Here is a 13,583-nt window from a genome sequence, read left to right as displayed (position 1 = left end):
CAGTAAGAGCTGTTCAACTGTGGAATGGTCTCCCTTAGGAGGTGGTGGACTCTCCTTCTTTGGAGGTTGTTAAGCAGAGGTTGGATGGCCATCAGTCATGGATGCTTGAGCTGAGATTCCTGCCTTGCAGGGGGTTGGACTAGATGACCCTTGGGTCCCTTCCAACTCTAAATTCTATGATTCCCATAAGAGCTCTGCACACCTTACAAAATATGCACAGCTTAACAAATAACTACCAATAGCAACACAGTACCAATCTGCTGGTCTCCTCCCCACTTCTGACATTCCATCAGAAGTTTAAACAGAAATCATGTGTTTACTCCACGGTGGGGGACCCCACACAACCATACCATATTAATATTCTGCCTCCAGACAATCCATGTTCTCTGCCCCCAAAAATGCTAAATTCTACAACTTGCATAAATTATGCAAATTAAGACAATTGTGTAATTTATTCAACTTTTGCTAGTCATGGGGCATTAAATCCTGCCCCCCACAACTGGAATCTCTTCCAGCTATCTTTCTAGCATAAGAGGAGACATGGGGAATCCCTTTTAACCTGAGGACCACATTCGGTTCTGGGGGACCTTCCTGGGGCCACATGCCAGTTTGTGGGCAGGGGCAGAGGCAAAAGTTGGCAGAACAACAGGCATTAATTTTGCCTTTGTACCTTAGGCTGTTTTATACACACACATGCACATCCCTCTCTCTATTCTCCATCCAGACAAGCAAGGAGTTTTATTCCACATTCCAGCCAGGCAAAATGCATGAGGATGGGGCAAGGAGGGCCACAGACCGGTGTGGGGAGAATTCCAAGGGCCAGACAGAGAGTTCTGGGGGAAGCAGGCAGACTAGGGGTCCCCAGTGCAGTTTTAGGCATTTCAGGTGCTGCCACCCACCCATATCCAAGCACAGTGCCATGAGGTCTAGAAACTTAATTTTTAAGAGAAAGGAGGAGGAAGAGCTCAAGAGGTCCCGACTCTCACATGATGCTCTCTTATATACACATCAGCATCCTCAATATAACATTTGCCAGCCTGCGAGAACAGAGATCAGGTTGTCAGCTCTGGGCAGAAACCAGTCACTTTGTTCCTGATGGCAGCTCATAGGACTCTTTATCTCACGGTTGTGGGTTCGAACTCCACGTTGGGCCAAAGATTCCTACATTGCAGGGGATTGGACAAGATGACCTCCATGGCCATTTCCAACTCTACAATTCTGTGATGCCACAAGCTCAATATTTTTTATCCCTCCCAGGAAGGTTCCCAGAACACCCACAACCTCTGCCTAACTCAACTTCTTTCCGAATTACAAAACCGACCAGAGCCAGAACCACCTTCAGCACCACAGGAAAGCAAGCAACCCAAAACTTTGAGCTGGGGATGAAATGCTTCTGTGCGTATGAACTTTTGTTCACTTGCTGTTTGTTGAATGTATATCCCAAAGGAGTCCAGGGCAGCACTTCCTGAAGAAGAAGCTGGTGAAGCCCGGAAGCCTGCACATTCCGAAACCAAATCCAGCCAGCTGCCTCCTAAATTCTTATCCCTTTTTGCACTTTTGGTGCCACCTATTCCTTTTACGGAGAAAACAAACTGATCCCAGCCCAGGACTAGAATAGGACAGGTCGCACCTGAAAAGTTACTTTTTTAAAAAAAAAAAGAGTCCCCTCCGGTGGCTCCTTACCCCGAGAGTCGTCCTCTTGGTCCGACGGGTTGTTGGGATCCATTACTTCCGGGAGAAGCTCCCACCGCGCCGTGTCTCCATGCAGCGAAGCGAGAGGAAAGGTTATCTTAAAAGGAAAACTTGGAGGGGGAGGAGGAGCAGGAAAAGCGAAGCCCTGCTGCTGCCGCTCAAACCAATTCACCTGTCTGACGAGCTAGCGCCACATCCAAAAGGGGACATCGGGAGGCGCCTCCCTTGGCGTGACACGGCCTGGCCGGCTTCCCAATTCGCCGGCTGACCCTCGCGGCTCGCGGGTCTTTCTCCAACATCTCGAGCAAAAGGCATACCGCTCTTTCTCCCCCGCCACTGTGCGCGAGCCTTTCAAACTCTCGGCTCCTCTCCCGAAACCGCCAGCTCTCTCGGACGAAAGTTCAGAAGCCGTGCGGAGGTGTGGGGGGGGGGAGGTGTGCGGTGGGGGGTTGGCAGAGGAGAATGAAGAAAGAGCTCCTTGCAAGCGGTAAGGTTGCGGGGGGGGGGGGTGGAAAGAGAGAAGACCAGCCTCCAAGCCACACTGTTGCATAACGCAAAGGGCTGCTATAATAATAACACATATAAAGTGGTGTGTTCCTTGGGGAGGAAGGAGGGAGGGAGAAAGAGCGTGGGGGGGGAGAGACGGAGAAGGAGAGGGAAAGGGGGAGAGAGAGAGAGTCGGCAGGAAGAATCAACGCTTAGGAAGGGGGAGCGAAACCCACCCCAAACATCTCAGGAAATACAGAATTGACTGAACCCCAGGAAGGCCCACAGACGTCTCTCTCCTGATCATGGCTGGCTTACTTTCTGAGCATCCTCATACACCCTGGCTGCATTTGAGTCCCTTGTTGGCCAGAGAGGGGTCTCCCCCCCCCCCAATAAAATAAAATAAAATCAGATCCTGGCAGGCATGGGCTTGGGTGACTCTGCACTAGGGCGCCAGCTGCACCTTCCTTGCTGCAGTGCCTTGTCCTATATTTACCTCCTTTTGGCAAGCCTCTGGTGCTGCTGGCAGGTTTGCATGGGCTCCAAGAGCAGCAGAGTTCCTGCCAGGAGCTGCACTGTTGTCATTTGCCCTTAACAGAGCTGCTGAGGAATCTAGAGGCTGCAGTGGGGGGCGGGGGAGGCAGGGGGGGTTGCCTAAAAGGATGCAGAAATAATTTCTTGCCCCTGTCAAGCCCACTGAACAGACCATAGAGGGATTAGCACCGTGATTCAACTGAGCCCCCTAGCAGTAGTTGCATCCACTAACCTAACCCCCCCCTACCCCGCCACTGAGGTCCGGTTGCGAACACACTGCTCTGAGGGGAAAGTGTCAGCTATGGAATGTCCACAAACACCACTGATTTCTCCCACAAATGCAGGGAAGAATCCCCCCTCCAAAGCCATTGGAGCCAGATGCTACTACAACCACATTCATGTGGCAGGAAATTCCATAAGATAGGTTTTTGGGGGGAGGGGCATGTCCCAGAGGGAATTTGGGGAGTGCAGGTTTCTCCTTGCATGTTGAGTTGCCCCGCTACTGACTTCCCCTCCTTTGGTGGATAAATCCAGCAAGCTAAAATGGAATCCCCCTGGCACACCTTTTGCATTGAAATCCTGCAGGGGCTGGCCATTATATTTGGGCAGAGGGAGGCAAATGGGTAGGAACAGTGGCGTAGCGTGGGGGTGCAGGGAGGGCCGGCCGCACCGGGCACAACATCTGGGGGTTAGGGTTAGGGGATGCAAATCCACGGGTTAGGGGGCGCAAATCCATGGGTTAGGGGGCAAAAATTACTTGCCTTGCCCCGGGTGCTGACAACCCACGCTACGCCACTGGGTAGGAAAGCAGGGAGGGCACCCCCCCCCCAGGCATGACCCAGAGACAGGGAAGGTTGCACATTTGGCTGGGGGGTGTCAACCCTGCAAACATTTGGCCAGGAGACTGACAAGGAAGCTAGGAAGAGAGCGCTTGTCCAGATCATAATCGCACATGCACAGGCCCTGATTTGAATGAATCAGCCAAACCTTCCAGGACTGTAAAAGGGGGGGGGGGGGTTTGCAGGCAGATTGGCATTTCCAGCCACAGCGCCAATGGCAGTGGTGGGCGGACAAATGATGGAGAGTCGGAGAAGTTCACAAGCACTGCATGGGGGAGAGGGGGGGTGGCATGAAACTACGGTGACTGTACCACAATTGCAGCCAGCACTCAGAGAGGGAGGGAAGGAGAGGGAGGGAGGGAGAAGGAGAGAGGCAAATTTCTAGGCTGCTGTTCTGGACTGAAGAACTTAAGAAAAGGCTGCTGGGTCAGGTTAGTGGTCTAGCCCACAGTGGCCAAGCAGATGCCCCAATAGGAAACCCACAAAGGGTTTCACATGAGCAATCTCCCCTCCTGCAGCTTGTCCCATCAGCTGATGCTCAGAAGCATATACTGCCTCCAGTCATAAAAGCAAAGGGACCCTTGACCATTAGGTCCAGTCGTGGCCGACTCTGGGGCTGCGGCACTCATCTCGCTTTATTGGCCAAGGGAGCTGGCGTACAGCTTCTGGGTCATGTGGCCAGCAGGACTAAGCAGCTTCTGGCAAACCAGAGCAGCGCACGGAAACACCGTTTTACCTTCCCGTCAGAACGGTACCTATTTATCTACTTGCACTTTGACGTGCTTTCAAACTGCTAGGTTGGCAGGAGCTGGGACCGAGCAACGGGAGCTCACCCCGTTGTGGGGATTTGAACCGCCGACCTTCTGATTAGCAAGTCCTAGGCTCTGTGGTTTAACCCACAGCGCCAACTGCATCCCCCAGCAACTGGTACTCAGAAGCATATACTGCCTCCGATAATTGTTCTTGTTTAGTCATTTAGTCTTGCCTGACTCTTCGTGACCCCATGGACCAGAGCACGCCAGGCACTCCTGTCTTCCACTGCCTCCCGCAGTTTGGTCAAACTCATGCTGGTAGCTTCGAGAACACTATCCCACCATCTTGTCCTCTGTCATCCCCTTCTCCTTGTGCCCTCCATCTTTCCCAACATCAGGGTCTTTACCAGGGAGTCTTCTCTTCTCATGAGGTGGCCAAAGTATTGAAGCCTCAGCTTCACAATCTGTCCTTCCAGGGAGCACTCAGGGCTGATTTCCTTCAGAATGGATAGGTTTGATCTTCTTGCAGTCCATGGGATGCTCCAATCATAGAGACATAGTATATAGGCATTGTTGGTAGTAGCCATTGATAAGCCTTTCTCTCCATGGTTTTGTCTAAATTCTCTTTTAAAGCCATCAAAGTTTGTGGCCAATGAGAGTCCTGCTGGATCAGGCCAATGGCTTCTCCAGCCCGGCATGCTGTCTTAACTCTGAATATCCAAATGCCTCAGTGGGAAATCTGCAAACATGACCCAAGCACGTATGCATGAACTGAGAAAGCACCACCAATTAGGCTTTGGGTGTTGGTGGGACAGAAAGATGGATCTCTCCTGTATCTCTTAAGCTGGCAGGCTCACATGGGAGAGGACCATCTTCCAAGTCAGCTGGTTCTGAGCTGTGTCTGGGACTTTGTGGACCTTAACCAGCACTTTGAATTATGCCTGGAAATGGACCCACCACGAAGGAAGCTGTTGTGACACAAGAGTCACTTGCTTGTTTTAACTGGCACCAGTCAATAGCCTGGCTGCAGAGGAGAGCAGCAGCCATGGAGGAAGGAAGGGGAGCCAGGTGGGGGGCGTGGGAGGAGGCTGGAGACCAGAAGAAGGAGGAGGAGGAGGTCATCAGGAGATACTGGGAAAATTGGGGGGGGGGAGAATAGCCTGGCTGCAGCATTCTGAGCCAGCTGACATTTCTGAACACCCTTCAAAGGCAGCCCCCCAGATAGCATGTTGCAGCAGTTCAAATGAGATGTAACTAAGGCGTGTGTCACAGTAGCAAGATCTGGCATCTCCAGGAATGGCTGCAGTTGGCACACCAACCTCAGCTGTGCCAAAGTAGTTATCCAGATTTAGGGCTGGATCCCCACCACGAGGGAAAGCAGACCTCCCATGTTCAAAAGCACTATACCGCTGATTACAAGGACTAGCAACAGAAAGGGGTCGCCTTCATCCGCTGCTTGTGAGGATCCAGTTAGAGACAGAATAATGGATGAGACAGACCTTTGATTGGTCTGATCTAGCAGGGTAGAGGCAACTGAAGCGTATCCAGTACCCATGAACATTATCAAATTATCTGAAACAAGGCAGGTATTAATTGTGGAGGAAGGAAAGACCTGTGCAGATGGACTGAATATCACAGTGGTGGCATTTGAAAGGAAGGCTCCAGCGGCTCTCATTGTATTCCGAAATGGTTGCAACAGAATGATTGTGCTGATTTCTTAGCTCCTTTTAAATATATTCTTCAAGAGCTGTGGGGGAATGTTTTGAATCTGTAAAGAGCTGTCTGCCAGAGAGGGGGGGGGAGGACTTTTGCATGCTTTTGCCAAAAGCTCAAAAGGAATCAGCTGGAGGAGGAGGAGGAGGAGGGTGGGTTTGTCCCACTAAGAAGGGTGACGAGATAGAGAGGGAAGCAGGGGTTCTTGGAAAAACACATTTTCACTGAATTCAGGGCCACTTCAGTGCAATACAGCAGTGGACTGGGTGTAGGATTCCAGCTCAAGAACTGCTGTTCCCATTTTGTGGCAGGCTAGCGTCTAGCTAGCAGGCTAGTATGAGTTTGATCAAACTGCGGGAGGCAGTGGAGGACATCACCTCCTGGCAAATAGATGGGGGGGAAATGGAGGCAGTGAGAGATTTTACTTTCTTGGGCTCCATGATCAGTGCAGATGGTGACAGCAGTCACGAAATTAAAAGACGCCTGCTCCTTGGGAGAAAGGCGATGGCAAACATCTTAAAAAGCAGAGACATCACCTTGCCAACAAAGGTCCGTATAGTAAAAGCCATGGTTTTCCCAGTAGTGATGTATGGAAGTGAGAGCTGGACCATAAAGAAGGCTGATCGCCGAAGAATTGATGCTTTTGAATTATGGTGCTGGAGGAGACTCTTGAGAGTCCCATGGACTGCAAGAAGATCAAACCTCTCCATTCTGAAGGAAATCAGCCCTGAGCGCTCACTGGAAGGACAGATCGTGAAGCTGAGGCTCCAATACTTTGGCCACCTCATGAGAAGAGAAGACTCCCTGGAAAAGACCCTGATGTTGGGAAAGATGGAGGGCACAAGGAGAAGGGGACGACAGAGAATGAGATGGTTGGATGGTGTTCTTGAAGCTACTAGCATGAGTTTGATCAAACTGCGGGAGGCAGCGGAAGACAGGAGTGCCTGGCGTGCTCTGGTCCATGGGGTCACGAAGAGTTGGACACGACTAAACGACTAAACAACAACAACAGCGTGGGAGCAGATCTGTAGGTTGGGGAAAGTGGCAAGATGGCCAATGGGTAGATTAAGATGCCTGACAAGAGGAGACCCACAGCTTGCCCTGGAAACAAAGTAGTCTAGGACTGGAATGCAACTTGAGTGGGATGTCAAGGGCTGCATGCAATCAAGGCTTCAGCACCCCCTTCAGGCACTGCAGGGAAATGTCATGTTGACCCCTTTGACTGGTAAGTGATATGGAGTCTCACCTTAACCCCAGCCTGATATAAACATGAGGGGTCATTGCCAATACCTGGACTCAGGACCTCTTCCTCTTTAGAAGAAGGCTGCCCTACTCAGCCCCAAAATGTTCTAGCACAGACTTCCCCAACCTGGTGCTCCTCAAATCTTGATGAACTGACTAGGAATAAGGAAGCTTCCTATGTAACTCCCCTCAGCTCCAGGCAGCATGGCTAATGGTTAGACATGATTGGCATTGTAATATTGTAATATTTGGCAGATCACAGGTTCCTCATCCCTGCTCCAGATGATGCCCCCAAACAGCATTCTCCTTGCTTGCGATTCCCAGCAACTTGTACATGCTTCTTCCATCAGCAGACGTGAAGCTGAGACATTGTGACCAGTAGTCACCAACAGTGCCGGATTACCAAACAGGCAGAGTAAACAATGTCCTATGGGCCCCTGGTAAGAACTGAAGTGGGAAGAACAGAGGCAACTTCCATGCAGGTGTGTGGCCTGTTGGCTGCATTTGTGTGGCCTGTTGGGGGAAGACAGTGCTTTTTTGAAAAAAATATGTTTAGGGGTACTCTCATTTTTCTACTCATATTGAAATACTGCCCCTCAATGAGGCCAAACTTAGATTCACAGAATGTTTAGGGGCATGCGTACACCTGTCCCCCCCCCCCAGAAAAAGCACTGCATAAGCTGGTGGAAGGGGTGTCAGTTTTGACAATAAGGAGTTAACTATCTGCCATGTCATTCCTTTGGCTGGGGAGCACCCATGACATCCTAGCAGCTCTCTGCTGTAGAGTTGTGGAACACACTACATGAACGCACATCCAGAAATGTATGGTTATCCTGGCTTTGAGTCACATTCAACAGCACTAGTCACCCTGGCTCAGTGGAAACTCCAGACCCCAGAGGACTAGATAGAATCATAGAATCATAGAGTTGGAAGAGACCACAAGGGCCATCGAGTCCATGATGATGGGGGTCATATTGTAAAAGGGGGAAGTGCTCTTGCCTTCAAAGCCTGTTGATGGACTCCAGCTTCTGCCAGCTGTAGCCAGCATAGTCAGTGGTCAGGCATGATGGCAGTTGATGAGAGGTGCTCAGTGTATCTTGATGGACACCCTGTAGCCATTACCCCAGGCACTGTCCCACTTAGATTAGCCCTAGAGTTAAGCTGCCAAAGACCCACCCTACTTCTGACTGGCCACACGCTGTAATTCCAGGACCCAGCCACAGCAGCAGTGGTGGGTCCAGGCCACAGTGTTCTGCATCTCTAAGCTGTACTTGGGGTGTGAAATCAAGTGTGTGGGAGGTGGGAGATGCAGCCAGCCTTCAAGGCAGCTCTATTAAGTCCTGCATATGAGAGGCCAGCCTTTTCCTGACTGCAGGAAACTAAGAACCTGCTCACACGTGTTGCTTAGCAATTGAGCGTGGGAAGAGGCAAGGGCAGGCTGGCCTGCTGGAAAGGCTGTGAATTTCATCCGTGCGGACGGATGCTTCATTTTCTCAGACAGCTGAAAACCGAACAGGGGCAGTAGACAAGGAAATATTAATATTAATATTAATAATTTTATTATTTGTTCCTCACCTGTCTGACTGGGTTCCTGTTCTGAGATAACAGAGGGCACTTTGCTTCTACTCACTTTAATATCCTGCAACATTCTTTTTTAAAAAAGAATTATTAAAAAGAAAATTATTAGGAATTTAAATACAACATATTAGCTTACAACATATCATCCTTAGTCGTCCCCCCCAATTCCCCCCTCCCCCCCATAAAACATCCCCCCTCCCCTCACCTCCCCTCCCAGATTTCCCTCAGTTCCAATCTCTGGTTTCTCTATAGATGCTATTCTCTGTATGTTACAAAATTGTATAAATCCTTAATTTATATGACTAGTTATTATCAATAAAGAGTTTGTCAGTGTTTATTCAAAGCCTGCCAACGAGTCCGGTTCACTTTGTTGCTTCTTTAAATACTTTGTAAAAGGTTCCCATTCATCTTTAAAGTCACAGTTGTCCTTGTCCCGTAATTTGTGTGTCCATTTTGCCAGTTCTGCATACTCCATCAGTATCTCTTGCCATAGTTCCTTAGTCGGGGAACATCCTGCAACATTCAATGGCGACTAGCCATAATGGCTAAGCCTCGCCTCCATGGTTTCAGCTAGCAATGCTTCTGAATGCCACTTGCTGAAAACTGCAGGAGGGGGGAAGATTGCTCTTGTGCTCAACTGCTGCTTGTCAGTTCAGAACATGAAAACATAAGATGAGCCTTCTGGGTCCGGACAATGACCCACTCAGTCCAGTATCCTGTTCTCACAGTGGCCAGCCTGATGCTTCCGTGAGAAGCCCATAGGACCCAAACACAAGAGCAACTCTCCCCTCCAACTGTTGCAAGATCCTTCACTAATCCAGGGATTGGACTAGCCCTCTCCTCCATGATTTTCCCTAACCCTCTTTTGAAGCCATCTAGGTTGGAGGCCAACACTGCTTTCCCACTGGCATCTGGATGCCAGCATGGTGTAGTGGTTAAGAGCGGTGGACTCGTAATCTGGTGAACCGGGTTCGCTTCCCCGCTCCTCCACATGCAGCTGCTGGGTGACCTTGGGCCAGTCACACTTCTCTGAAGTCTCTCAGCCCCACTCACCTCACAGAGTGTTTGTTGTGGGGGAGGAAGGGAAAGGAGAATGTTAGCCTCTTTGAGACTCCTTTGGGTAGTGATAAAGCGGGATATCAAATCCAAACTCTTCTTCTTCTTCTTCTTCTTCTTCTTCTTCTTCTTCTTCTGGTTGACCACAGTAAGAGCAGGATGCTAGACTAGATGGACCATTGGCTTGATCCTTTAGGCTCTTCTTACATTCTTACGATGCACTGGTCTATGCTTACAATAGCAATTGTAAGCATAGCAATGCACACCAAGACATTTTGCACAAGGCTGCCCTCTGACTGTTGCATGTGGCCTGATCTCCACCAGCCTCTGAAGGGGGATGTTGAATTATCTGACGGACCTAAGGCATCATCTAGTCCAGGGGTAGATGTCTTTTAGAAGACATCTAAAGGCAGCCCTGTTTAGGGAAGCTTTTAATGTTTAATAGGTTATTGTATTTTAGTGTTTTGTTGGAAGCCGCCCAGAGTGGCTGGGGAAACCCAGCCAGATGGGCGGGGTATAAATAATAAATTATTCTGATTCTTATTCTTATTACCTAAGACCTGTGGGCCAGATGCGGCCCAATCGCCTTCTAAATCCGGCCCGCAGGCGGTCCGGGAATCAGCATGTTTTTACATGAGTAGAATGTGCCCTTTTATTTAAAATGCATCTCTGGGTTATTTGTGGGGCATAGGAATTCATTCATTTCTCCCCCAAAAAATATAGTCCGGCCCACCACATGGTCTGAGAGATGGTGGACTGGCCCACAGCTGAAAAAGGTTGCTGACCCCTGATCTCGTCCAACTCCTGGATTAGTGAAGTGTCTTCAATGTGGGATCTTGCAACTGTAATCTGTACTTAAATATTTCCAGTGAAGGAGAGTCCATCTATCTCCAAAGGCAGGCTGCTCCACTATGAGGCAGCCCTTGCCATCAGAAACTCCCCCTAATGCTTAGCCCAAAATCTGCTTCTCTGCAGTCTCCCTCCTAATTTCTCTGCAGTAACAAACAACAAGCCTGCTCCAGTTTCTGCATGACAGACAGCCCTTCAGAAATTTGAAGGCAGCTCTCATCATGTCTCCCCTTAATCTTCTTCCCTCTGGGCCAAACATATCCAACTTTTCCAGTTACTTCTCTTAAGACTTGGTTTCTAGACATCTTGCCATCCTAGTGCTCCTCTCCTGGACATGTTCCAGTGTGTTAATGTCCTTCTTAAAATGTGATATGCAGAACTGGACCCAGCACTCAGGTGTGGTCAGATCAGTTTGATATGGAGAAAATCAAATGATATGGAGTTCCTCTGGTCATGTGCACTATACCTTCCATTTACCACCAAAATACCACAACTGGCAGTGGGAAAGGACATTTTGGAAGGATGAAACAAGAGTTCATAGAATCAAAGAATTATAGAATTGTAGAGCTGGAAGGGACCTTGAGGGTCATCTAGTCCAGCCCCCTGCAATGCAGGAATATCAGCTCAAGCATCCATGACTGATGGTCATCCAACCTCTGCTTCAAAACCTCCAAGGAAGGAGAGTCCACCACCTCCCAAGGGAGACCATTCCACAGCTGAACAGCTTTTACTGTCAGAAAGTTCTTCCTGATGTTTAGCTAGAATCCTTTTTCTTGTAACTTGAAGCCCTTAGTTCAGGTCCTACCCTCCAGAACAGGAGAAAACAAGCTTATACCCTCTTCCGCGTGATTGCTGTCATATCTCCTCTCCAGTGGCGTAGCGTGGGGGGGTGCCAGGGGTGCCGGACGCACCGGGCGCAACATCTGGGGGGGCGCGCTCGCTGCCTCCGGAGTCGCCGAAGAGCCTCAGGCACAGGCTGTAGCGGAGCCGCATGTCTCGCGGAACCGCCGAGCTGTGCGTACGTCCGGGCTGAAGGCGCCCGGCAGGCAGCGGCTCTCAGCGCTCGCCGCGGAGGACGCGCCAGGCAGCCCCTCCTCACAGCCCCGCCTCCGCCGGTGCTGCTGCAGCTGCTGGGCCGTTGCATTTTCCTCGCCTCTCTGCCCCCCTCCTCCTCCTCCGGGCAAGCGGCGTCGTTTGGGCGGCAGCGCCAGCGGCAACTCGTGGGTTGGGGGGGCGCAAATTACTTGCCTTGCCCCGGGTTAGGGGGCGCAAATTACTTGCGTTGCCCCGGGTGCTGAGAACTCACGCTACGCCGCTGCTCCTCTCAGTCTCCTCTTTTCCAGGCTAAACCTACCCAGCTCCTTCTACCGTTCCTCATAAGGCTTGGTTTCCACACCCTTAATCACCTTGAGTGCTTTCCTCTGTACATGTTCCAGTTTGTCAACATCCTTCTTAAATTGTGGTGCCCAGAATTGGACACAGGATTCCAGGTGTGGTCTGACCAGAGCAGAATAAGGTAAAAGGTAAAGGAGCCCTGGACAGTTAAGTCCAGTCAAAGGCGACTATGGGTTTGTGGTGCTCATCTCACTTTCAAGGCCAAGGGAGCCGGTGTTTGTCCACAGACAGCTTTCCAGGTCATGTGGCCAGCAGGACTAAATCGCTTCTGGTGCAATGGGACACTGTGATGGAAGCCAGAGCACATGGAAATGTGTTTACCTTCCCACCGCAGTGGCACTGGCAGAGGAAGAGGAGTGCGGGTGGAGCGCACTGCCCTTGGCAGCGCGATCCCTGTGGGTGTCCATCACGGCTGCCCCCCGCCGTCCATGCTGGGCACCTGGGACGTGCACCAGCCCCGCCCCCACCTGCTCTCTGCCCCCCAGTGCCGGAGCATGAAACTCCGCCACTACGCGGCGGTACTTATTTATCTACTTGCACTGGCATGCTTTCAAACTGCTAGGTTGGCAGGAGCAGGGACCGAGCAACGGGAGTTCACCCCGTCACGGGGATTCAAACTGCTGACCTTCTGATCAGCAAGTCCAAGAGGCTCAGTGGTTTAGACCACAGCGCCACCCACTTTTTTGCTGCTGCATCACACTGTTGACTCAAGTTAAGCTTGTGGTCCACCAAAACCCCTAGATCCTTTTCTCATGTACTGCTAATAAACCAGGTGTCCCCCATCTTATTTTTGTGCAGCTGGTTCTTCCTGCCTAAGGGCAGAACCTGACATTTGTCCCTATTGAAATTCATTTTGTTAGCTTGGCCCCAGTTCTCCAATCTGTTAAGATCATTTTTGTATTCGCATTCTGTGTTCTGTGGCATTAGCTACCCCTCCCACTTCGGTGTCATCTGCAAATTTAATGAGCATCCTCTCAATTTCTTCATCCAAGTCATTTATGAAGACACTGAAAAACAACGGGCCCAAGACTGACCTGTTATCACCCTGCTTTCATTCTGAACCGAGTAGCTAGTAGAGCTGAAATGGAATTGCATCAAATTTCAGAATCTACCATATGTTATTGTATTTTGCAGTTTGGGCATTGATGTCAGTGTCAGATCTTAACATCTTACTTTGACACTGGAGTTCTATACGTATATATTTCCAACTGAATGGATGGAGCTAATTTAAAACTGTCTAGCAGCCCAATCCTGGATATATTTACTCGAATGTAAGTCCTAAACCAACTGTTTTCAATGAAACTTACCCTCCCCCTGCTGCCGTGGGGCTGCAATAGCACCTATCAGATGCCATCAAATATAATCCCGAATGCTATTGCACAGCCTTTGGATATTATGCAGTGATGCTGAATAATGGAATATTCACTGATTAGCTGCATGCCCGGAG

The 13,583-nt window shown here is 50.1% G+C and overlaps 1 protein-coding gene across 1 annotated transcript in view; it reads right to left on the bottom strand.

Annotated features, from left to right (window-relative positions):
• Positions 1-2,122, bottom strand: part of DAB2IP (DAB2 interacting protein) — a 320,886-nt gene extending 318,764 nt beyond the window's left edge. The window contains exon 1 of the mRNA XM_082208814.1: positions 1,684-2,122. Within this exon, the coding sequence (XP_082064940.1) occupies positions 1,684-1,726 (43 nt within the window). The 5' untranslated portion in view covers positions 1,727-2,122. The remainder of the gene's footprint in view (positions 1-1,683) is intronic.
• Between the last annotated feature and the right edge of the window lie 11,461 nt (positions 2,123-13,583).

The sequence above is a fragment of the Podarcis vaucheri genome (assembly GCF_965113315.1).
Source record: "Podarcis vaucheri genome assembly, chromosome: Z".
NCBI classification, from domain to species: Eukaryota; Metazoa; Chordata; class Lepidosauria; order Squamata; family Lacertidae; genus Podarcis; species Podarcis vaucheri.
This window is presented reverse-complemented; position numbering and strand designations above follow the sequence as displayed.